Source organism: Heloderma suspectum, chromosome 2 (genome assembly GCF_057233095.1).
Source record: "Heloderma suspectum isolate Gila_16-S chromosome 2, 16-S_ref, whole genome shotgun sequence".
Classification (NCBI taxonomy): domain Eukaryota; kingdom Metazoa; phylum Chordata; class Lepidosauria; order Squamata; family Helodermatidae; genus Heloderma; species Heloderma suspectum.
Genome location: NC_139459.1, coordinates 341510007 through 341535516, shown reverse-complemented (window position 1 = coordinate 341535516; position 25510 = coordinate 341510007). Strand labels below are relative to the sequence as shown.

The following is a 25510-nucleotide window of genomic DNA, read 5'->3' as shown; positions in this document are numbered from 1 at the left end:
TATTTTTCTCGAACAAACCTTGAGAATCCGTGGTTTGTTGTTGGGTTTTTCAGCATGGTTAACAAGCCACAGTGCATGGTTAACAAGCCACCCTGTGAAAAATGTCCTGGGTTTAGACAACATGCGAACCCATGGTTCAACAAACAACCCACGGTCCAGCAACAACCCACACTCAACCACTGATGGCCTGTTCACATATCACGTTAACCCATGGTAGCTTATAAGCTTATTTTGCAAATAGCCCAGACAGACAATTGGACAAATTAGCTACACAGCATAGATTATTTCCTCCCCCCTTGCCCCTCCTCCCCCTGCAGTCCTCCTGCCTGGCCAGGCAGGTATCCCAGCTTCCTCTGGGGATTTTCAAGCCTTTGCCAGATCTTCTTTCTCTACCTGTGTGTAACGAAAAAGGGGGGGGGGTGTCTAATTTCTTGAAAGTTTGCAAAAATGGAATGAAATTTAATATTCAAGTTCCCCTTATGAGGAGCCACCACATGCACTACTGGATAAATGCGGGACTTTGCCTTTTCATGGAAACGTGAGGATTCATCCACACGTGGAACCGTCTGGAAACCATGTGGGAGGTGGGGGGAACTTATTTGGAGACGGAGACACAGCTGAATGTGGCAGGAAAACAAGTTTGCTCAGAGAGGAGCAGAGTGGCAGCAGCGTTTGTGACTGCTCTTGCCAAGCGGCTCTGTAGGCAATCTCCATAACCCACGCTAGCTCAACAGACGACACGCTAACCCACCATAGGTAAAATAACTCTTACTGCAGACCGTGGGTTCCCGGGGTGGTTTATTTGGGGGAAATAGCCCACCATAAGTGGGGAAATTGCTCACAAATGACACACTAAGCCATCATGGGTTAAATAAACCATCGTGGTTTATTTAACCCATTGTGGGTTAATGTGTCATCCAAATCCAGTCTGAATGTGAGTTGCATTTTGTGTGAACAGCCCATAGTGAAGAGCTTGAAAAGGATCTCTCCAAACTAGGGGAATGGGCATTAAATGTCAGATGTGGTTCAACTTAAGCAAGCGTACAGTGACGCATGTTGGAGCAAAACAATCCCAGCTTCACTTATATGTTGATGGGGTGACTGGCCAGAAAAGGTAGGCTGGGGTTGCGGTGAACAGCTTGATGAAAACATGACTGCTGTGAAAACAATATGACTGCTGTGAAATAGGCAAATTCCATGTTGGGGATCATTAGGAAAGGAATCAAGAAACAAAACTGCCAGGATCATAATGCCTTTATAAGCATCTATTTTGCGATCACACTTGGAATACATGCAAAATACATGCATTGGAGTAAGACAAAATACAAAATTCGAGCAGCTGCAAGCCCCTGTGATTGCAGAGAGGAAAACCACATGTAAAAGAGTTTGTTCATTTTCTCAAAGTGTCCTGTAGCCCAGATTGTACCAGCTGCTCACTGAAGGGCCATATTTGCAGCTCTAAGAAAGCACAGACTGCTAAACGTGTTGAGGATTCATGAGGACTAGTATGCTGTTGCCATGTTAATAGAAATGGATGCTTCATGGTAACAAATGCACCCTCAGTCCTTTATGCAGGGTAGGAGAAGGTGTTGGACTACAACTCCCAGCATTCCTCACCATTGGCTAGGGCTGGTGGCAGTCGCAGTCGAATAACATCCATGCCTTAATGCTTAAGTTGTACGGATGTGGGTCCAGGGTGCCTGCACTGCAGTAAATTTTTGAGGAAGAGCAGAATAGCTTTGGTGCCGCATCACTGATGCTGTGTGTGAGTGATGTTGTTTATTATAGCCATCTTTTCAGCTAATATTAGTTCCCAAAGAGGTTTAGAACTGAAAATCCACAAAAAGGTACAATATATCAAGGTTATGTCCAGGTGTCTATGACAGTCTCTTCTGGTTCCTGGTAGCTGATGTCATAGTTCAGTTTTCCTGCACTAGCAGCCCTTCTGACCATCAGTTGACTGTGCTTCCCTCTCTGTGAACTATGCTTTAGATCAGGAATCTGATCTATCAGTAGGTCAATTGGTGATTTGCAGTGGATCAGCAAGGGTTTCTGACTCTTGGTTTAACAACAACGCGACTCCCCCGCACTAAATCAGGCTGCTGAACTGAAGAATGCTTCAGCTAACCAGGAGTGGACTTGTATGTAAGCTCAGTTGAGTTCTGGTCCTGAAGAAACATTCCTGGGCTCAAAACGTTCTCAGAGACACCCTGTTCTTTAATCCTGAGTGTGCGCCTTTTGCACCCAGCTCTGGTTGGTGCATCTTGGGATTCTGGTAAGAAACAAAGTAGATCCGACAAGCCTGAAGTCTCCCCACCCCTGTTTTAGATACGCATGGGTTCGTGTCGGAGCTCCATGTCCTGTGTTTTTGACCGCAAATGTAGTAGCTCATCAGTGCATGACAGTTGCATTGGGAGAGGCCATAGCTCAGTGTGACAGAGCACATGCTTTGCAGGCAGAAGGTCCCAGGTTCGATCCCCAGCTTCTCCAAGCAGGGCAAGGAAAGACTCCTGCCTGAAACCCTCGAGAGCCGCTGCCAGTCAGTGTCGACAATACTGGGCTAGATGGACCAATGGTCTGAGTCAGGATAAGGCAGCTTCCTATGTTCCTAGTTTGGTTTCCCAACCGAGCGGATGTTAGTAAGTCAGATCTTGTGGCTTTATTTATACAGGTGCACCAGTTCTTGTGAGAGGGGCCGCAGTGGCTTAGTGGTTAAGATGCTGAACTGCAGACTGGAAGGTCGGCAGGTCAGCAGTTCGAGACCCAAGTGCTGCGTGACGGAGTGAGCTCCCGTCTTCAGTCCCAGCTTCTGCCAACCTAGCAGTTCGAAAGCAAGAAATTGCAAGTAGATAAATAGGTACCGCCTCGGCGTTCCGTGCACCTCGGTGTTCAGTCATGCCGGCCACATGACCACGGAAGTGTCTTCGGACAGCGCTGGCTCTTCGGCTTAGAAACGGGGATGAGCACCGCACCCTAGAGTCGGACACGACTGGTTGGGGACACCTTTACCTTTACCTTTTTACCAGTTCTTGTGAAGCACAGCTTTTAATAAACAGACAAGACTATCCTTTCCCTCGGGGATCTTAGGTAATCGCTCACAAACAGCTCCTCCCGAATGTGTCGGTTGCAAGTCGTTGACTGAGTAAACAGGAGGCCACAGAACAAAACTCCCGCCTCTCTTTTGGCTGGTGTTTCTCAATTTTCATTTTGAGCCTGTGGGTGGGGGACGCCCCATTTCTTAACCTAATTCTGCCTTCTGCATTCCCAACCCAGTGCCTGCCAACCATCGGTCCCACAGCAGAGTGTGGCGATCCCTACATGCAGCGTTGTGTGTCCGCACCATGCTGTGTGCAAAGGGCTGTGGATCTGGGCAACACTGAGGTGGGAATGTGATAAGACATCCCTGATCCCTCATGATTCACACATAGGGAAATTAAAACCATAACACACAAAGCAGTAGTCCTTCCCAAATCAAGATCTAATGATGGAGCAAGCTTGGGAGAAACTCCCCCAAACCAGCGTGAATAGATGAGGATGACCTGTGAGAGGGTAATTCAACCCACCCATACCTTGGCTGGTAAGGGGAGGAGGGTTATTTATTTATTTGTGTGTTACGTTTATGTCCCACCTTTTCCTCCAAGGAGCCCAAGGCAGCATACATGATCCTCCTCTCCATTTTATCCTCACGACAACCCTGTGAGGTAGATTAGGTTGACAGTCAGTGGCTGGCCCAAAAACCACCCAGCGAGCTTCATGGCCAAGTGTGGGACTTGAACCCATGTCTCCTCATTCCCAGGCCAACACTCTAACCACTACTCCACATTGGCTGTCACACTGGCAGATTCTACCTAGCTCAGAGTCCTATCCTTCCCTAGAATTTTGTGCCTACTCCCTTCCAGGCGTACTGTGCCCCCCAAGGGAAGTCTGCCCCACAATATGAGAAACACTGTTCTAGCACAATCTAGCATCTTCTGGTTCTTTTGGACTATGACTCCCATAAGCCCCAGCCAGCATGGCCAATGGGAAAGGGATTCCGGGACTTGTAGTCGAAAACATCTCGAGGGCAGCAGGTTTCTTACCCCTTCTCTTCTAGGCACTGTAACGCAGACTTCAACAGCAGTTCAAGATGAGCCAACAGTTGCTGACGTGAAGGACACAACCCAGTCAAAGGAAACACTCTTCAAACTCTGATGACTCTGGGTTGTATCCCGCTAAGTCCCATTCATGTCAGTGGGTCTGTGGTAAGCAGGACTAACATCAGATACGACACTGGGCAAAATCCAACCAAAGTCCTACTCAGAGTAGACCCATTGAAATGAATGGGATTTAGGTTAGTCATGACTAACCTAAATCCTATTCATTTCAATGGGTCTACTCTGAGTAGGACTTTGGTTGGATTTTGCCTTCTTGAATCCACACAATAACACTGTCTGGTAGTACCTTCCTTTCTGTTATCCAAGAAATGTTACAAAAACATATTTCTGTATTTATAACATTACCAATTATATTTCAAGATGGGCTTATCCATTTCAGCAGACTTTGGTAATTTGATCAACCCTCCTTTAACGGTAGGCCAAGTTGCTGATTTTCAGTACCGAGCGTAGGCAACATTAGCAGCTAGGGGATGATTTAGGATAAGTAATCTGATGGGGAGCTGATAATTGTCCCTGATATGACTGAATAATACAGTCGACAGATCTGATCTGGTAATAATAACCCCTGTAATTTGAAAGACAGCAGCCAATATCCGGAGCCAGTAAGCGTGAGCATAATTACAGGTGCAACAGAGAGGAATGAAATTAGCACGATTTGTCAAATACGTCCAGCTTCTGAATCGGTGTATGAAATGATTTCTTTAGCCCAAGGGTCTTCAACATGGTGCCTGCAGGCACCCGAAAATATACATTTTAATTCCCTCCCCGCCATTTTTTAAAATATACATATGTAGATTTGTATGAAATGGACACACTTTCTAGCAATTATATATGGGTTTCAACAAAAGTGGACCACACATGCAAATAAGTATTCATTTGAAGGTGGCATCTATATGCCACTCTTCCAAATATTGAAAATGTAGCAAGGTCCTCAATCCAGTGCATCAGAAGAAGTGAGTGTTTATCCTTGTTGTTGTTGTTCAGTCGTTCAGTCGTGTCCGACTCTTCGTGACCCCATGGACCACAGCACACCAGGCCTTCCTGTGCTCTCTCCTGGAGTGTGCTCAAGTCCATATTCATTACATCACTGATGCTATCTAGCCATCTCATCCTCTGCCGTCCCCTTCTCCTTTTGCCTTCAGTCTTTCCCAGCATCAGGGTCTTTTCCAGGGAGTTTTCTCTTCGCATTAGGTGGCCAAAATATTTCAGCTTCAGCTTCAGTATCTGTCCTTCCAATGAGCACTCAGGGTTGATTTGCTTTAGGATGGACTGATTTGACCTCCTTGCAGTCCAGGGGACTCGTAAGAGTCTTCTCCAGCACCACAGTTCGAAAGCATCAATTCTTCGGCGCTCAGCCTTCTGTATAGTCCAGCTCTCACAGCCATACGTAACTATTGGGAAAACCATAGCTTTGATTATACGGACCTTTGTCGGCAAGATGATGTCTCTGCTTCTTACTATGCTGTCTAGGTTTGCCATAGCTTTCCTCCCAAGGAGCAAGCGTCTTTTAATTTCATGGCTACAGTCACTGTCTGCAGTGATCTTGGAGCCCAAGAAAGTAAAATCTGTCACTGCTTCCATTTCTTCCCCTTCTATATGCCAGGAAGTGATGGGGCCAGATGCCATGATCTTAGTTTTTTTTAATTGTTGAGTTTCAAGCCAGCTTTTGCACTCTCCACTTTCACCCTCAACAAGAGGCTCTTTAGATCCTCTTCGCTTTCTGCCATTAGGGTGGTATCCTCTGCGTATCTGAGGTTGTTGATAATTCTCCCGGCAATCTTAATTCCGACCTGTGATTCATCCAACCCGGCGTTTCTCATGATGTACTCTGCATATAAGTTAAATAAGCAGGGCGACAATATACAGCCTTGTCGTACTCCTTTCTCAATTTTGAACCAATCGGTTGTTCCATGCCCAGTTCTTACTGTTGCTTCTTGACCCTCGTACAGGTTTCTCAGGAGACAGGTCAGGTGGTCTGGTACTCCCATCTCTTTAAGAATTTGCCACAGTTTGTTGTGATCCACACAATCAAAGGCTTTAGCGTAGTCAATGAAGCAGAAATAGACATTTTTCTGGAATTCTCTTGCTTTCTCCATGATCCAGCGAAAGTTGGCGATTTGATCTCTGCCTCTGCCTCTTCAAAACCCTGCTTGTATTTCCAGTAGTTCTCGGTTCACATGCTGCTGAAGCCTAGCTTGTAGGATTTTGAGCATAACCTTGCTGGCATGTGAAATGAGCGCAATTGTGCGGTAGTTTGAACACTCTTTGGCATTGCCCTTCTTTGGAATTGGAATGTAAACTGACCTTTTCCAGTCTTGTGGCCACTGTTGAGTGTTCCAAATTTGTTGACATATTGAGTGCAGCACTTTAACAGCATCATCTTTTAGGATTTTAAATAGCTCAGCTGGAAGACTGTCATCTCCGCTAGCTTTGTTGTTATTAATGCTTCCTAAGGCCCACTTGACTTCACTCTCGAAGATGTCCGGCTCAAGTTCAGTGACCACACTATCATGGCTATCAGGGACATTCAGATCTTTCCTGTATAGTTCTTCTGTGTATTCTTTCCACCTCTTCTTAATCTCATCTGCTTCTGTTAGGTCCCTGCCTTCTTTGTCCTTTATCATGCCCATCTTTGCACAAAACATTCCCTTGATCATAGTTGAAAATCTCCGATTTTCTTGAAAAGATCTCTAGTCTTTCCCATTCTATTGTTTTCCTCCATTTCTTTGCATTGTTCATTTAAGAAGGCCTTCTTGTCTCTCCTTGCTATTCTCTGGAACTCTGCATTCAGTTGGATATATGTTCCCCTTTCTCCCTTGCTTTTCGCTTCCCTTCTTTCCTCAGCTACTTGTAAGGCCTCATCAGACAGCCACTTGGCTTTCTTGCATTTCTTTTTCTTTGGGATGGATTGAGTTGCTGCCTCCTGAACAATGTTACGGACCTCCGTCCATAGTTCCTCAGGCACTCTGTCTACCAGGTCTAATCCCTTAAATCTATTCCTCACCTCCTCTGTATATTCATAAGGGATATGATTTAGGTCATACCTGAATGATTTAGTGGTTTTCCCTACGTTCTTCAATTTAAGCTGAAATTTTGCAAGAAGCAGCTCATGATCTGAGCCACAGTCAGCTCCAGGTCTTGTTTTTACTGACTGTATAGAGCTTCTCCATCTTTGGCTGCAAAGGACATAATCAATCTGATTTCGATACTGACCATCTGGTGATGTCCATGTGTAGAGTCGCCTCTTGTGCTGTTGGAAAAGAGTATTTGCTATGATCAGCGTGTTCTCTTGGCAAAACTGTATTAGCCTTTGTCCTGCTTCATTTTGTACACCAAGGCCATGCTTGCCTGTTATCCCGGTGATTTCTTGACTTCCTACTTTAGCATTCCAATCCCCTATGATGGAAAGGACATCTTTTTTTGGTGTTAGTTCTACGTGTTGTAGGTCTTCATAGAACCGATCAACCTCCGCTTCTTCGGCTCAGTGGTTGGAGCATAGACTTGAATTACTGTGATGTTGAATGGTTTGCCTTGGAGTCGTACTGAGAACATTCTATAGTTTTTGAGATTGTACCCCAGTACTGCTTTTTCCACCCTTCTGTTGACTATGAGTGCTACTCCATTTCTTCTAAGGGATTCTTGCCCACAGTAGTAGATATAATGGTCACTTGAATTAAATTCGCCCATGCCTGTCCATTTTAGTTCACTGATTCCCAAGATGTCGATGTTCAATCTTGCCATCTCATGTTTGGCCACCTCCAGCTTACCTTGATCTTACATTCCAGATTCCTAAATAATATTGTTCTTTACAGCATCGGACTTTCTTTCACCACCAGACACCACCATTTGGTAATTTCCATGAAGCAAGTAAATTTAAAAGAGCGTTTACATCAGTGAATATTAAAGACTGTTCCAATACAAAATTTTTCTGTGTAATAACCTCCCCACAAAAAGAAGCAACTACTGGACATTGCCAAAGCATATGTTTAAAAGAAGCATTAGCTCTATTGCACCATCAGCAACTAGCTGAATTAGACGATCTTTTATTAGAGACATTGCAGTGTCTAATACTCACAAAGCAAACGTTTTCGCATAATAAGATGCAGCCTAGGATCCATAGATGCAAAAGGTAGATGCCAAAGCGTTGATCCACTGGATAGGGATTTTGTGGTGGTGCCCACAGCATGGTCTCAAATTCCAAAATGTGCCCATGGGTCCAAAAAAACTGAGGCCCCCTGCTTTATTCTGTCTGAGATAAGGTACCAATTGATCATCTTAAATTGTGCATCCCATAAACCAGGGGTGGGCAACCTGCAGCCTTTGGTCTAATTTCAAAAACCCTGTGCAAGTGATGAGTTGAAACCTCTGGCAATCTGTTCCTCCTCCAGCAGGCCACTGCGCAGGGAGGAAGAGAGAGAGAGAGAGAGAGAGAGAAAGCAGTGGCCAAAAGAGAGAGAAAAGGCCCCCCACTGCATACAGCCGGCTTTGGCCCCACCCACTGCCAGCATGCCCCACAAGTTATGGGGAAGTTCGGAAGACAGCAACAAGGGAGAGGGCCTTCTCGGTGGTGGCCCCCAAATTATGGAATGGTCTCCCTGACGAGGCCCGCCTGGCGCCAGCATTGTAATCTTTTCGGCGCCAGGTTAAGACCTTTCTCTTCTCCCAAGCATTTGGTAGCATAAGTTTTAATTGATCCTGGAATGGTGTATGGTTATGGTTGTCTGCTTTGAGATTGCTTGTTGAAGTTGTTTTAGATATATGTTCTTGTATATTGTTTTGTTCGTCTGTTTTTTATGGAATTGGCTTTTAAAATCTGTATATTGTATTTTAAAATGTTTTAATCTTTGTAAACTGCCCAGAAAGCTTTGGCTATTGGGCAGTATAGGATGTATTGAATAAATAAATCCCAGAAGGAATGTGGCCCGCAACAGAAAACTAAAAGGTTCCCCACTCCTGCCATAAACTATAACCAACTGAGGTCAACTTAATCTGACTATAGATATTGGACCAAGTATTCTCAGAAACAACTCCTAGACCCTCTGCCACTGGCATCTTCCAGAACAGAGGAAGGCAACTAGAAGTCCCACAATCCCTGACCATTGCCCATGCTAGCTGGGGCTGATGGGAGGTGTAATACAAAGTATCTTGAGGGCACAGCGCCTAGCCTTGTTCCATAGCATGTGGAAAGGTGTTTTGCCATCAGCCTGAATTCATTGGAGCAACAACGAGGATCCTTTTTCCCCCAGGTGACAATTCTAGAAGCCAGCAGTCGTGTGGGAGGCCGAATGGAGACGTACCGGGATCCTGCAGGGGACTGGTATGTGGATTTGGGCCCAAGGCGCCTGCCTTACAGTCACAGGTAAGGGCTGATTTTCATCACCCCATGGTAGCATGCCTAATATAACCTTTGTTGCAGAATTAAGACTAACGCTAGTCCAGTAATAAAATGCCTTATGTGGTGTGTGTAGGGTTTACATAGTACAGGGGCCCTGTGGGGCGCAACAGGTCTCTGCACATAGCACCCCCGCTCTTTGCACAATTTCTGTCAGTAGAAGTAGGGTGTCTGGGTTTGGTGGGTGGGGCGTATGTGCTGTCCTCAGTGTCCCCAGATGTACCACTTTGTCGGGATTGGGCCCAGGCTGCCTGGTTTGGTTTCTGACTCTGATTCGGAGATGGAGCTTGAAGAAGCCCAACCAAGATGGGAGCATGGGAGGAAATTCCCAAAGACTCTCCAGGAGTCAGCAGAGAACCTTCCCAGGGGCTTATAGTGCAGGAGGGCCAGACTCAGAGACTACCTTCCCCGCTCCCCGTGGGAACCCGGCCTGTCGGAGGGGGAGGAAGCACCGGAATTGACAGATGCCAGACCCCGACACCAAGTTAAGCAGGCAGAGCTGGGAGGGGTGGGAGGCGTTCCGCCGGAGTGGCTGCCCATCAGAAGGTGGGCCAGGAGGATCCTCCCTGAAGGGAGGAGCCCAGAAACAGCCCGCCAAGCGCAGCGGGAAACCCGTCCATTAGTTGAAAGGCAACTGCCCCGCTTTCTGTAGGCCTCTTAACAAAAGCCGTATTTAGCTAATCAGCCCTAAAGGGGTGATCAGCTCCCGGCCTTTGTAGTCTCTTCAGGTGTGAAGAGTTATTCATTATTAACTGAATAAAACAGTTTGTAGATTACACATATAGAAGGGGAAGAAATGGCAGCAGTGACAGATTTTACTTTCTTGGGCTCCAAGATCACCGCAGACGGTGACTGTAGCCATGAAATTAAAAGACGCTTGCTCCTTGGGAGGAAAGCTATGGCCAACCTAGACAGCACAGTAAGAAGCAGAGACATCACCTTGCCGACAAAGGTCCGCATAATCAAAGCTATGGTTTTCCCAGTAGTAATGTATGGCTGTGAGAGCTGGACTACAAGGAAGGCTGAGCGCCGAAGAATTGATGCTTTCGAACTGTGGTGCTGGAGAAGACTCTTACGAGTCCCCTGGACTGCAAGGAGGTCAAATCAGTCCATCCTAAAGGAAATCAGCCCTGAGTGCTCATTGGAAGGACAGATAATGAAGCTGAAGCTCCAATATTTTGGCCACCTAATGCGAAGAGAAAACTCCCTGGAAAAGACCCTGATGCTGGGAAAGACTGAAGGCAAAAGGAGAAGGGGACGGCAGAGGATGAGATGGCTAGATAGCATCACGGATGCAATGAATATGAACTTGAGCACGCTCCGGGAGAGAGCGCAGGACAGGAAGGCCTGGCGTGCTATGGTCCATGGGGTCACGAAGAGTCGGACACGACTGAACGACTGAACAACAACAACAGATTACACAGCGAGTTGCTGTTGCCTCACTACTCAGTGGGAGGGCTTAGAATCCCTGACACACTTCACTTTGCCACATAGGAATGGATGACAGCCATTCTCCTATATGTCAGAAACTAAAGGTGTCAGGGGTACCACTGAGATGGGGGTCAAACCTTCTCTTTGCCCTTGCTGATCCGAGCCATTAAGAATTAAGCCTGCTCCTATCTGCTACTTGGAATCTGTTTCATGGTCATGCGAGAGCAGGTGTGTTGAACTTCAGGTCCACAGGTCAAATCTGGACCTCTGGGGTTGAGCAGAAGGCCACGCCCCTTCCCCTAGCCACACCTCCTTTCCCTGCCCGCAGCTTGTTTGGTGGTTTTCTGGCTCTTGTGCAGATTTCCCCTGTTCTAAACACTTGGAATGCTCTCCTAAGGTTGAGTTACTGGCAGCAACGTCTTTAAGCTAAAATATGGTGACATTTTGGGGTGTTTTTGGCCCTGCCACTTTTGCCTTCAGCCCCGCCCATCACTGGAATGCAGCCCCCAAGAGCTTCTTTGAAATTGAATTCAACCCTTAGGCTGAAAGAGGCTCAACACCCCAGTGCTAGCGTGTGACAGAACGCCAGGAAAGTGGATGGAATATTTCAAACTGGTGTTTATAGAGAAGAGATTGTTCCAGCAACAGGTTGTAGGGTTGCTAGGTTGCAACCTGGAGATTCCCCTTTTACCTTTAAATCCACTTCTGAATCAAGAAGGTGAGGCAGCTGTGGTTTCTCCAGTCTTGCTTTTCCCTAGTCTTCTCAGCCATACACTCTCCCACCTGCTAGAATCCAGTGTGCTACAGCAGGTTGGGGGAAGAGACTGTGTGAAAAATGGGTGGGAGATATCACATCCGCGTCATCTCCTGATTCAGCAGTAGAATTAAAGGGAGGGTCTCCGGGTTGCAGCCTAGCAACCCTGAAAGACTATGGAAGTAGAATGGAAGGTACAACAAGACAAAGACGGGAAGACTTCAGGCTTCCAAGATCTACTTTTCTTTTTTTTACTACAACCCTGGGATCTACCAACTGGAGCCTAGTGCAAAGACGTACACGTAGAATTAACGAATTTTGAGCCCAGGAATTTGTTTGAGCACTAGAAGTGAATGGAGCTCACAGTCCTTCCACACAAAAATCCACGGCTGGTTACTCTAAGCTTTCTTAATCTCAGCAGTATAATCAAGGGCAATAGAGGGAGTCATTTTGTTGCTGCTGTTGTTAGGGAGTCAGAAATCCTTGCGGATCTACTGCAAATCATCCTGAGACCTACCAGTAGATTCTGATCTACCTTCTGCCCACCCCTGCAATAAGAGAATCAATTATGCAGAAAAACAAACACAGAAAAGACCATGGCCATAATACACTTGTACGATGTGTTTAATACCTTTTAATCTCCTCTGCTGCCCCCTATCTTCTCACTCTTTCCCTGTGATCCACCCATCATTCCTCTCCTGCCATGCAGAATTGTCCTGGAATATGTTAAAAAGTACAACTTGAAATTGAACCATTATTCAGATGGCAATGCCTGGTACTTAGTGAACAACATCTGAGCTAGAGTCAAGGATGTCGAGAAAAATCCAGACCTTCTGGGGTATCCTGTGGATCCTTCAGAACGAGGCAAGTCTGCCGTGGAGCTGTTTTACGAAGCACTGAAACCGGTGAGTGTGAGGTGGAGAGCTTGGGACTCTTCACTATTACCAACAGATTAGCAGAGAACCATCCCAGCCTGCTCATGCAGGAAGTTCACCATTGGAGGCCATCCTCCAAGTACCCTTGTCTTCAGGCATGGCAACTCCAGAGAGAGTCTTCGTTGTGGTAGCACCCTTCCTATGGAATTTGCTCCCAAACGAGGCTTGCCTGGTGCCTCCTTTGCCATCTTTACAGTACTAGGCAAAGACTTTTTTATTCTCCCTGGATTTCTGTTCTTCCGCTGTGATTTGTTTGTTTGTTTATTTCCTGATGCAGTTGTATTTGCTGTGTGTCATTTTTAGCCCATTTACTGTTGTTTTCATGTTTGGTATTGTGTGAGCTGCCCTTAAAATGTTGACAGGGCTCCTCAGGGCATCTCTACCCTACAGAGTTCAACTGGTTTAAAAGAATTCCCTCTCCTTAGTTGTCCCCTGAGCCTTGTTTTGCTGAGATCAAGCAAGGATTTCTAGCAGAAACATTATCAGCGCTCTCACCAAACTACGATTGCCAAGATGCTTTGGGCGAAGTAGGACAGTTACGCCAGCATGAAACCAATATAAATTTTTGCGCGGAGAGACATTCCCTTGGAGCAGAGGAGGGCAACCTCCAGCCCATGGGCCTAACTCAGACTGCAGAGGGTTGAGCACCCTCCAGAGGCCCCGCCCCCTGCCTCCCAAGCCCCGCCCCCTCAGGGGAGAGGAATCCCTATCAGAGGGCAGTCAGTGAAAAGGGAATCTCTTTCTCATCTCCAGTCAGAGATCACAAGGGTTTGGAGTAATCAGAGGTAAGCTGGGAATTGCCTTGCAGCTGGGGCTTGCAAGTGCCACCAGAATCCCTTCCCTTGCTGCTCATGCCCCAACTGGGACATGAGTGGTGCGGGAAGGAGGAGCCCAACTTGGCCATCATTAAACTATGGAATTCGCTACCACAGGACGTAGTGATGGGCACCCATTTGGATGACTTTAAAAGGGGGTTAGAGAAATTCCTGGAGGAGAAGGCTATCAATGGCTACTAGTCCTGATGGCTATGTGCTGCCAGAGGCAGTGAGCCTATGTACACCAGTTGCTGGGGAACATGGGTGGGAGGGTGCTGTTGCACTCGTGTCCTGCTTGTGGGTTTCTCATGGGCAGCTGGTTGGCCACCTTGCGAGCAGAATGCTGGACTAGATGGACTCTTGGTCTGATCCAGCATGGCTCTTCTTATGGACTAGATGGACTCTTGGTCCAGCATGGCTCTTCTTATGTTCTCAGGCCTTGCAGGAGCCAGTTCCCTGCAACCCCAGGGAAGTTCCTTTCTCCGTGCAAAGAGAGGTGCAGCACTCTATCTGTGCCGGGGGGGGGGGGGTTAAGTGGGAAGGGCGGATGACACCATGGGAGGAGTGGGGGCTTTTGTGGAGCCCTACCCCCTTTACGTCATGTGGCCCGCTGGCTTGATCCAGGGGTGTAATCCGGCCCCCGGACCAAAAGTGGTTACCCTCACCTGCCTTAGAGGACTTCCCCCCTCTTCAAGTTAATTACAACAAACGGCATCAGCAAACAACTTAGAATTATAATGCTGGAGGAGGCCTCGTTGGCCATGCAGTTCTCCCCCCTGCTCCATGCAGGAAGTCCGGAGCGAGAGTGTTTGCAGCTGATGGTTCTCCAGCATCTGCTTAGGGGCCTCCAGCGAGGGAGAGCCTCCTTGCCCTCTAGGTCAGCCTCCCCCAACCTGGTGCCCTCTAAATGTCTTGGACTTCCACTCAGATCGTGGCCATGGCCATGCTGCCAGGGAATGGTGGGAGGCTGCTGTAGGCAATTGGCTCTATTAGGGCGCAATCCTATGCATGTTAGACAAAGGCCTACAACTCCCAGCATTCCCCAGACAGTTGGCTGGGGAATGCTGGGAGTTGTAGGCCTTTTCTCTGTCTAAACATACATAGGATTCTGCCCTTAACTGCTTTTAAATGTCAAGAGAACGGTAGAGATTGGAGCTTTAAAACAAAGCAGCGTGAACACAAAAACAGACTTTACAGGTGCTCATTCCCTGGGGAAAGGCCCCTGCAATTGGTCCCATGTGTACATCAAGGGTTCTCCTCAAATAACCGGTCTTTGCTTTTCTTGCATCTACCAGATAGAAGAGGACTTTGGGAGATCAAACTGTAACCACGTGCTTGAAAAATACGATGCCTTTTCTCTCAAGGTATGGAGCGTTTCCTTTCCAGTTTTACCAATATAGGTGGAAGATACTGAGTGAGTAAACTGTTCGTGGCACACATCTGATTCTCATTCTTTTTATATATAACAACACCAGTTTGTGGGACTAAGAGCAAAACCTGATCATGTACAGGGCCAGGTCAAGACATTTGGTTGCAGGAGGTGAAGGACAAGGTGGCCCCCCTCCCCTTCCATGTAAAGAAGCCAACTGGTCCCAGGGCCTAGTCTGAAGGCACATGAGGCAGCCACCTTGCTGAAGCCGAGCAGGTTTGGGTCTGGTCAGTGCGTGGAGGGGAGACCACCTGGGAACCACATGTAGCCACCTTGAGTTCCACAATGGAAGAAAGGTGGGACATAAATGTAATAAATAAATAAAAAATTAAAACTGGGCTGGCAGTTGAATCTCATTCCAACACTGGTGACACAACAGCCTCCTCCACCACACCTAAGGGCAACAGGGCTAGCTTAGGGGGCACAGGGTAGGTCAAGTGACACAGACAAACACACAGCTCGATCCTGCAGCACTCTGCAGCTGCTCCCCATCCCCAGCACCTTCTGCCTGAGGCAGCTGATTCACTCTGCCTCATGGTAGGGCCAGCGGTGATGATGCCCAAGACGCGGGACGGTCGCTGCTCGGTATCTGTTGCAATGGCTCACACAAACCTTGCAATGTCACCGTGATGTGACGTCACTGTGATGTGCATCTCTCCGCCCCCATCTCACATCATTGGCTGGCAGGGATAGGAGGAGGGACAGCATGCCACGATCACGAGACAGCACGCATCGTTTGAGCAGAGGCAGTTCCGTGACTTATAATGTCTCGTTTGGCGCTGTCAGTGGGGGCTTCTCGCAGCAATGCTCACACATCTCACAGGAATGTCCCAGGTTCTTGCAGGCTTGCAAAACCTTGAGTTTCTGCCACCAGGGGGCACCATTGTTATCATGTCTGTGTAATGATCAGAATAAAAATGAAATGTGGGTGCAACCCTATGCATGTTTAGACAGAAAAAAGTCATGCAGCATGTTGTAGGGCTTTTTTCTGTCTAACCATGCATAGGATTGCACCCTGAAATAATTTTTAAAAATCAAATTCAAATTTGCAATCTCAAATTGAAATCTGAAAATTCAAAATATGCAACAACAACAAATTAAAGCCTGGAGTATACATTTTAAAAATCAAAATCCAACATTCAAGATTTGGGGAGAAATTCTAGATGCAGCCATGGAAATCAGCTTTTGAGATGTGGGTTGTGAAAGTTTAAGCTTCTATAAGCAAGTCTCAGCATTTGAGTTTTGACATTAAAATGGGGATATTGAAATTTGGAATGCACTTTTTAAAAGATGACTTTTTAAATGTGGGGGTATGTCAGCCTTTCAATTGAGGCAAAAATGCGTTTGAGCGCCAGCAGTATTTCAAATTAATAATTGTTTCAGCTTTAACCAATGCAATTTTACTGCAGCTATGGAAAAACCAAAAGCACTTCCATTTTCCAACCACTAGAAAGGTAGAAAATCTACACTACACTGAATATAAATTCCACACAGGGATGTATGAGAATTTTGTTCCTGTTCACAAATCGTGTGAACATGTCCTGTGTGCAAAAGCGAGCAAGAACACAATTCTCAGGAAATTTTTGCAATTTTCCAAACTTGTCTTTGTGTTCGAAAGTCAGCAAATGCACACTTCCCCCCAAATTTGCATTTTCATGCTTTAACCTATGGGGGGAAATGCACATTTTTAAAAATACGTATTTTTCCCAATCAAAAAATGCGCACTTCTCCCAATTAAAAAAAGAGATGTTCACGTTCAGGAATGCAAACAAGGCGAAATGAGCTTTGAGGAAGAATTCAGAGAGCCTTAACAAACTCAAATATTTCACGATTGTCTATCCCTAGTTGTATATTCCAAGAGAAGGGAATCTCTCTGTTTGAGTGCAACCATATTATACCTTTCTATACTCTGCTAACTCCACAGGAGTATCTGATTGAAAAGGGGAACCTAAGCCGTGCAGCTGTGCAAATGATTGGAGATTTGATGAACCTGAGTGCAGAGTTTTCTCATAGTTTCATTGAATTTCTCCATGAGGTTTTCCTGTTTACTCAGGAAAAGAGGTAATGAAGCAGACAAGGGGGGGAAATCCAATCTCTCCTTATGGTTCCAAGGGTTTAGCGTTGCATGGCTTGAACAAAGAGCCATTCATTTCATTGAACCAAGAGTTCATTCATTTAATCATTTTAGGGCGCAATCCTATGGCCGCTAGTCAGTGGCTAGATGGCCATAGGATAGGTCGGTTCCATGCTCCAAGGTCGCTTCCTGGAGAATCCACCCCCTCCTACACTGACGTGTAGGCAGCATGGATCTGCCCTGTGCTCCACACTCATAAGAGCAGCATGAAGCGGCAAAAATGGGGTGTTCCCAGGGGCGGGGCGGGGAGGTCGGAAATGCTGGTACGACACATCCTATGTGTCATCCAGCTGCCACTTTCTGCTCCCCAAGGTCCCGCAGCTTTTTGTTGTTTATTCGGTCAGTCGCTTCTGACTCTTCGTGATTTCATGGACCAGCCCACGCCAGAGCTTCCTGTCAGCCATCGCCACCCCCAGCTCCCCCAAGGTCGAGTCCGTCACCTCCAGAATATCATCCATCCATCTTGCCCTTGGTCGGCCCCTCTTCCTTTTGCCTTCCACTTTCCCTAGCATCAGCATCTTCTCCTGGGTGTCCTGTCTTCTCATGATGTGGCCAATGTACCTCAGTTTTGCCTTTATATTTATTTATTTATATTTATTATTAAATTTATTAATCGCCCATCTGGCTGGTCACCCAGCCACTCTGGGCGATGTACAACATACAATAAAACAGTTTAAAACAATAAAATTCTACAATAAAAACATTTTCTAAAATACCCTAAGCCACCCCAAATGCCTGCCTGAACAACCACGTTTTTAATGCACGACGGAATCTCATTAAAGAGGGGGCATGGCGGAGTTCCCTAGGGAGGGAGTTCCACAGAGTGGAGGCCACCACAGAAAAGGCCCTCTCCCTTGTCCCCACCAGTCCAGCTGTCCTGGCTGATGGGACAGAGAGAAGGCCATCCGAGACTGATCTTGTTAAGCGGCCTGTCTGGTGCTGCTGGAGGCGCTCCTTAAGATAGGCTGGGCTGGAACCATATAGGGTTTTCAAGGTCAAAACCAACACCTTGAATTTGGCCTGGAAAACAACTGGTAACCAGTGCAATTCCTTCAGCGCTGGAGTGATGTGATCTTGCCGGCGGCTGCCTTTAATCAGGCGAGCCGCCGCGTTCTGTACCAGCTGCAGCTTCCGAACCGTCTTCAGGGGTAACCCCACATAGAGCGCATTACAGTAGTCTAAACAAGAGGAGACCAGGGCATGTACTACCGATGGGAGCAGATGGTCGGGAAGGAAGGGGCGCAGCCGCCGTATCAGATGGAGTTGATACAGCACTGTCCGGCTCACAGCTGACACCTGAGCCTCCATGGACAGCTGGGAGTCCAAAATGACCCCCAGGCTGCGGACCTGGTCTTTCAAGGGTAGCCATACCCCATTCAGCACCAGGTCAACATCCCCTAGCCTCCTCTTGTCTCCCACCAAAAGTACCTCGGCCTTGTCAGGGTTCAGCTTCAGCTTATTCCTCCCCATCCAGCCACTCACCGTCTCCAGACATTTGGACAGGGATTCTACGGCCAACCTTGGTGAAGATTTGAATGAGAGGTAGAGCTGTGTGTCATCCGCATATTGATGACACTGCACCCCAAACCTCCTGATGATAGCCCCCAGCGGCTTCACATAGATGTTAAATAGCATCGGGGAGAGGATGGAACCCTGTGGCACCCCACAAGCAAGTGGCCACGGGTCCGAAACCTCCTCTCCCAGTGCTACCCTCTGATACCTGCCAGAGAGGAAGGACTGGAACCACTGCAATACGGTGTCTCCAATGCCCAACCCCTCCAGGCGGTCCAGGAGGATACCGTGGTCAACGGTTTCAAAAGCCGCTGAGAGGTCAAGGAGAACAAGGAAGGAGCATTCACCCCTATTCAGAGCCCTCCTCATATCATCTACCAAGGCGACCAAGGCCGTTTCTGTCCCATGCCCAAGCCTGAAGCCTGACTGAAATGGGTCTAGATAATCAGTTTCTTCCAAGTGTGCCTTCAACTGCACCGCCACCACCCGCTCAATCACCTTGCCCAAAAATGGCAGATTTGAGACTGGGCGAAAGTTGTTCAGAACTTGAGGATCCAAGGAGGGCTTCTTTAAGAGCAGTCTTATCACTGCCTCCTTGAGGGCTGATGGCATCACTCCCTCCTCAAGGGAGGCATTCACCACCGCCCTGATCCCCTCACCCAGTCTCTCTCTGCAGCCCATAATGAGCCAAGATGGGCAAGGATCAAGTAAGCAGGTGGTCGGCCGTACAGATGAAAGCACCTTGTCCACTTCATCAGGTGGAAGAAGCTAGAACCGATCCCACAAAACCGGTTTGCCACAGGCCGCCTCTTGCTCACTAACTGTATCCGCAGCGTGCACAGTAACACACCTAATCTGGTCAATTTTATCTGCAAAGTGCCTTGCCAAGGCCTCACAGGAGGCCTTAGAATGCTCCAGTGGTTCCGGAGCCACAGGACCGACCAGGCTCCGGACCACTTGGAACAGCCTCCTGGGACAGCACTCTGCAGACGCGATGGAGGCAGCATAATATTCCTTTTTTGCTGCCTTCACCGCCACGTGATAGGCTGAAGATACAGCTCTAGCCCATGTCTGATCGTCTTTGGAGCGAGACTTCCGCCACCGGCGCTCTAGCCGTCTCACCTCCTGTTTCAGAGCTCGTAACCGCGGATTGAACCATGGTGCAGTCTGAGCCCTGTTCAGGGGGAGAGGGCGTTTCGGAGCCACCTGATCTAATGCCCTAGTGATTGCGGCATTCCAGCCACCCACCAGGGTCTCGACCGAGTGGCTGTTGGCTTGCCCTAGAGAATCCCCAAGCGCGTTCAGGAATCCATTTGGATCCATAAGACGCCTGGGGCGGACCATTTTAATGGGTCCTCCACCCCTGCGGAGGGGTTGTGGAACCGAGAAGCCCAACGTCACCAGTTAGTGATCTGACCATGACAAGGGGGTGGTGGATATACCCCCGACTTCCAGATCACTCCCCGCTTCTCCAGAAACAAACACAAGGTCTAGAGCATGACCAGCTACATGGGTGGGCCCTGTTAGAATATGGTGCAGCTCTCAGGAGGCCATGGTCTCCATTAAGTCCCGAGGTGCTCCTGTGAGGATGGCCTCCGAATATACGTTGAAGTCCCCCAACACCAATAAGTTAGGGGACTGCACACGCACATCAGAGACCACCTCAAGCACCTCGGCCAGGGAGTCAGTCGTGCAGCGGGGTGGACGGTACACGAGCAGAATCCCCAGACTGCCCTTCGGGCCCAACCTCCAGTACATGCACTCAGCAACCTTGGTCTCCCAGAGAGGGGGTCTGGTGAAGACCAAGGACTCTCAGTAGATAACAGCCACTCCCCCTCCCCGATCCCCAGCCCTCGGCTGCTGTGCATGCGAAAATCCAGCTGGACACATGGCTGCAAGGGTGGGAGCAGCAGCCTCGGCCAGCCAGGTCTCCGTAATACATGCCAGTTCTGCACCCTCATCCAGGATCATGTCATGGATGAGGGAGGTTTTCTGGGTAACAGACCTGGCATTGCAGAGCAGCAAGCGAAGGCCAGAAGATGGGGTCACGCCTCCCCCAACCATCCTTTGGCTCTGGACAGGCCCGGAGCAGGGGACAGATATTACACATCTCTCCCTTGTTCCCCTTACCTGGCATGGCCTGCCCCTAGCGCTCTGCCAGCGCCTGCCACCCCGCCTCGGTGTGTTCTGGCCCCCAACACTCCCCCCACTGCCTCCATCAGGTGGACACATGCCCCCTCGCTCCCGCCTATCAGGCAAGCTACCCACCCCCAAAAACGCAACAAAATCCCCCAGAAAAACAAACAAAAAAACAATTAAAATCCCCTTAAAAATAATGCCAGGCCGGAGTCCACAGGGAAGGCCTGGTGGTGGCGGTGGTGGTGGCGGCGGCGGCGGCGGCGGCGGCAGCAGCAGCAGCAGCAGCAGCAGCAGGCACGCCTCTTCCCCGGTGGTGGTGGTGGCCTCTCCTGCAGGCCCTGGCTCTCTTTAATATCCTTCCCTCAAGTGAGCAGTCTGGCTTTATTTCCTGGAGTATGGACTGGTTTGAGCTTCTTGCAGTCCAAGGCACTCTCAGAATTTTCCTCCAGCACAAGCAGGGCGGGGGGAGTGAGGAGGAGATCCGTTCCTCACCACTCCTCCCACCCTGCACTGGATAGGCAGTCGCCCCCGGGCTCAGAGGCGACCGTTGATCCACATAGGATTGCTCCCTTAGAGTTTTTCACTCATTTAGTCCTCCACAAGTGTAAAGTAAGTGTGGACGGGAGAACAGACCCATGCCTACCAACGTCCTCACACCCACATGAGCAGATGAATCTGTCTGCTTTCTCCCAAATTCAATTTTTTTAAATCTCAAGTTCTTTCAGGTTTATAAAGATATTTGTGAATGTTGGTAACTTCTTATCAAAACCAAACTGAAACAAAATTCTCACCCCTCTGCACTGGCTAAATTCAATAGCTACAGCTTTTCCAAGCATGAAGAGCACTATGTTGTAACTGCCTGCTACGTCGCCGTTAAAGATGAGGAGCCTATCAGGAAAAAGAGTTCAGCACTGCAAACGTGGTTGAATACACAGGGTATCAGAGCCGGACTAAGCATTCACTGCCCTCTGCCCGGATGCATGAATATGCTGATTTCACTTTCTCTGACATTCGGGTTTTTTTTTCCATCCTTTCTTTTTGTCCAGTTGATGAATAAATTTGCAAATTTGGGAAGTTGTTATCAAAAGCCAAACCAAATAAAATTCTCCCCCCACCCCATCTCCATTCATTGAGCAGAACTGCAGAAAGGAGAATCTCCTTTTTGACATTCTTCTAAACACATAGATGCTGCTGGGAGAGGGGTCAGAGGGGGTGTGGTAGGGGGCAGGGTCTGCCCCCCCATCCCTTCCCATGTGTACAGTATCCATGTGGAGGGCTGATGAGTGATCACCTCTTATCTCTTGCATCATCAGGGCCACCGAGCAGAAGAGTAAACGGCAGGCAGTTTGAGCTAGGACACTTGTGCCACAGCCCAGAATTCTCCTGATCCTGGGAACTGGGTGATCCCAGAGCATAGGAAGCTCCCTTATATTGACCTAGACCATTATTCCATCTTGCTCAGTATTGCTGACACTGATTGGCAGCAATGGCTCTCCAGGGTTTCAGGCAGCCGGAATCCCCAGCCCTACCTGGTAGTGCCAGGTATTAAACCTGGCACCTTCTGCATGCAAGGCAGATGCTCTAGCACTTAGGCCATGGAATGCTATAAAGCTCCCAGATCTGGACTGATGTTCTGGCCTGCAGTTCCCATCAGCCCCAGCCAGCATAGCCAATGGTGAGGGACAATGGGAGTTGCAGGCCAAAACATCTGGAGCCCACCCCTGCCCTAGGCACTTGGCCTTTAGCAATACCATGTCTGTATATGAATTCCCCCCAAAGAGGCATGAATCACCAAAAAAAAGAGGGCAAAAGAGGCTGCCAATGTGCATAAAATTTGCATATGCTGATTTATATGCATAGGTGCCAATTTAGACCTTGTTATTATAATGTAAATAGAAATACAGAACATCTTGGCAGAGTGTGAGAGGCTGCGCCCAGGTGACCTGTGTGGCTGTTCAGTTGGCTGTCTAGGTGTTGAGTGCTGATGGGCAACTTCAAGGGCTTTGCTGCTTTCCCTTCTTATGGTTCTTCATCTTTAAACTGGAATTGCACAGGACAGCCCTTCAAGTAGTGGATTCTTTTCTGTAAAAGAGGACACAAGGCTACTTTATTCCACCATCCCCTACTCGGTCCAACACTTGGGGTTGCAGGAGCCTGGCTTTTAGGGAGGCATTCTAGGTCCCTGGCTATTTGATGGGCAGGCCTCTCTTCCCTTTTCTTGACCTCCAGGTACGATGAGCTCACTGGGGGCTTTGATACGTTGCCAAGCGCCCTCCACCAGTCCCTTCCAGCTGCTACTCTGATACTCAACAGCACTGTGGTGCAGCTCCTCAGAGAAGGAGATGTGGTGTCGGTGCTCTACCATCCTGCCAGCTCCTTGGCCTCATCAAGCACCCTCCTGGCTGACTACGTCATTGTCACCTCCACAGCGGAGGCCACCCGCCTCATTCACTTCCACCCACCCCTCTCGCCTGCCAAGACCCAGGCGCTGCGTTCGCTGCACTCCACGGGGGCCACCAAGGTGGCTTTGGCCTGTACCAAGAAATTCTGGGAGGAAGAAGGGGAGGAGATTCATGGTGGAACCTCCACCAGTGACCTCCCTTCCAGGATCACCACCTACCCCAACCAAAACTTCTCCAGCGGCCTGGGGGTCCTCCTGGGCTCCCAGACGTATGGGGATGATTCTGAATTTTTTGCCCCCCTCAGCCCACAAAGGGCAGTCGAGGTGGTCCTGAGGGATTTAGCAGCCATCCACCAGCGCCCTCTGGAGGAGCTGAGACATCTTTGCAGCCGGTGGGTGGTCAAGAAGTGGAGCCTGGATCCCCACACAATGGGGGCCTTCACCCTCTTCAGGCCTTACCAGCTGAGTGAGCATACCGTGGCCCTGGCCTGTAAGGAGGGGTGGATCTATTTCGCTGGAGAGCACACAGCTTTGCCACATGGGTGGATTGATACCGCAATGAAATCAGCCTTGAGGGCAGCCAGGGATGTTCATCAGCATGCAGGGGTGGCCCAGGACTGTGGTCATGACAGAGGAGACAACACCAGTGATCAAGGGAGTAGCTGGGAAGCTGTAAAGCTCCTTGATCAGTTGTAAGCAGGGGTGTTGCTAGGGTTGGGGGCATGGCCCCAAATTTATTTCCCAGGATCTAGGACCCTAGATCTATTCACCAGAAGCCTGAGTGTCCATTGGTACCAATGAAAAAAGTTTGTTTTTCTAAACTTAATTGCCATCCAGGAGGCAAGTTTTGAGGGGGATTACAACGCGGGAGGTAAGGATTAACTCTCCCTTCTCCACGTGCTGTAACACCCCCCAAAAAACATCTCTCCCTGCATGATGGCAATTAAGCTGAGGGGGGGAGAATCCTTTTCCTTTGCTTTGGTTTTATCTGGGGCAGGATACAAAGTAATTGATCTTATTTGAGATTATTTGTATGAGAAATTAATAGATCGGTTTTGCCTCCTGTGAAATTTGAATAAATTTAAAATTTAAATCTTTGTAATTATTTCTAAGTTTGCATATAGAGATATAAATTAGCAAATACAGATTCTGTGATGATGTGTGTCTTACGGGCACCAATCTTTTAAGTGCCTACCAGTACCCCTGGTTGTAAGGATACTTCTTCACAGAGCAGCATATAGTTAAACTATGGAATTTGCTACCACAGGATGTAGTGACGGCCACCACTTTGGATGGCTTTAAAAGGGGGTTGGACAAATCCTGGAGGAAAAGGCTATCAATGGCTACTAGTCCTGATGGCTACGTGCTGCCTCCAGAACCAGAGGCAGTGAGCCTATGTACACCGGTTGCTGGGGAACATGGGTGGGAGGGTGGTGTTGCACTCCTGTCCCGCTTGTGGGTTTCTCATCGACAGCTGGTGGGCCGCTGTGTGAACAAAATGCTGGACTAGATGGACCCTTGGTCTAACTCAACAGGGCTCTTCTTCTGTTCTTCTGTTCTCCTTTTGCATTCAGAAGTGCTGCCCACTAAAGGCGAGTCCACTCATTTGAATCAGTAATGAGCATTTCCAAGAGCTAGAATGGTTACAGTCGATACATTGTCACTCACAAGCCATCTAAGATTAACCATGAAAAGGAACTAGCCTACTCAGTTAAAATGGGCATCTGACATTTGTGCCTTCATTACACCAATACTGCTCTATTAATAGGAATGGTACTAGTATGTGCTAGTCTGGTTCCAGTTGAAAGGATAAAAGTAGGGCCGAGCTGAAACTACGTACCGTTTATTGTGAATACTTTCAGTGGTGTTAAAAACACACATGCACACATCAAAGGTGTTGTTGTTTTTCATACGCTTCTTATGAAACTGTTCAGCTATTCATTTAAATTGCCCTCTATTGCTCTCATACTTTGGGCATATTCAGAATCAGTCAACAGTTACTTTTTAAAAATATTTCTATACAGCCTGCTGTATACAATATATCCAGGTGATCTATATAATGATAAAACTACAGTAAACAAATAAAATGTTACTAAGGGCACAATCCTATGCAGATAGGCGACCGCCTCTGAACTTGGAGGCAACTGCCTATCCAATGCAGGGCAGGAGAAGCATGGAGGGGATCGTCCCCTCTGCGTTTCTCTTGCCCTGCATTTTCGGCTAGACAGCCGATTTCGGCTGTCTAGCCGCGGGAGGGTGGAGCGAGGGAGGAGGCTGCCGGATGACATATTGGATGTGTCGCACCAGCATTTCTGTGCTCCCTGCCCTGGAACACTCCCCCAGAGCACCCCGTTTTGGCCGCTCCGTGCTCCTCTTGCAAGCATGGAGCACAGGGCTTTTCCGCACTGCCTGCA

General features: G+C 48.3%; 1 protein-coding gene across 1 annotated transcript in view; it reads left to right on the top strand.

Moving 5' to 3' along the window:
- Positions 1-24180, top strand: part of LOC146355241 (L-amino-acid oxidase-like) — a 38804-nt gene extending 14624 nt beyond the window's left edge. Inside the window, 6 exon segments of the mRNA XM_084829862.1 lie at positions 9401-9513; positions 12441-12636; positions 14777-14845; positions 15409-15495; positions 16835-16971; positions 22925-24180. Of these exon segments, the coding sequence (XP_084685988.1) occupies positions 9401-9513; positions 12441-12636; positions 14777-14845; positions 15409-15495; positions 16835-16971; positions 22925-23792 (1470 nt within the window). The 3' untranslated portion in view covers positions 23793-24180.
- The last annotated feature ends 1330 nt before the right edge of the window (positions 24181-25510 follow it).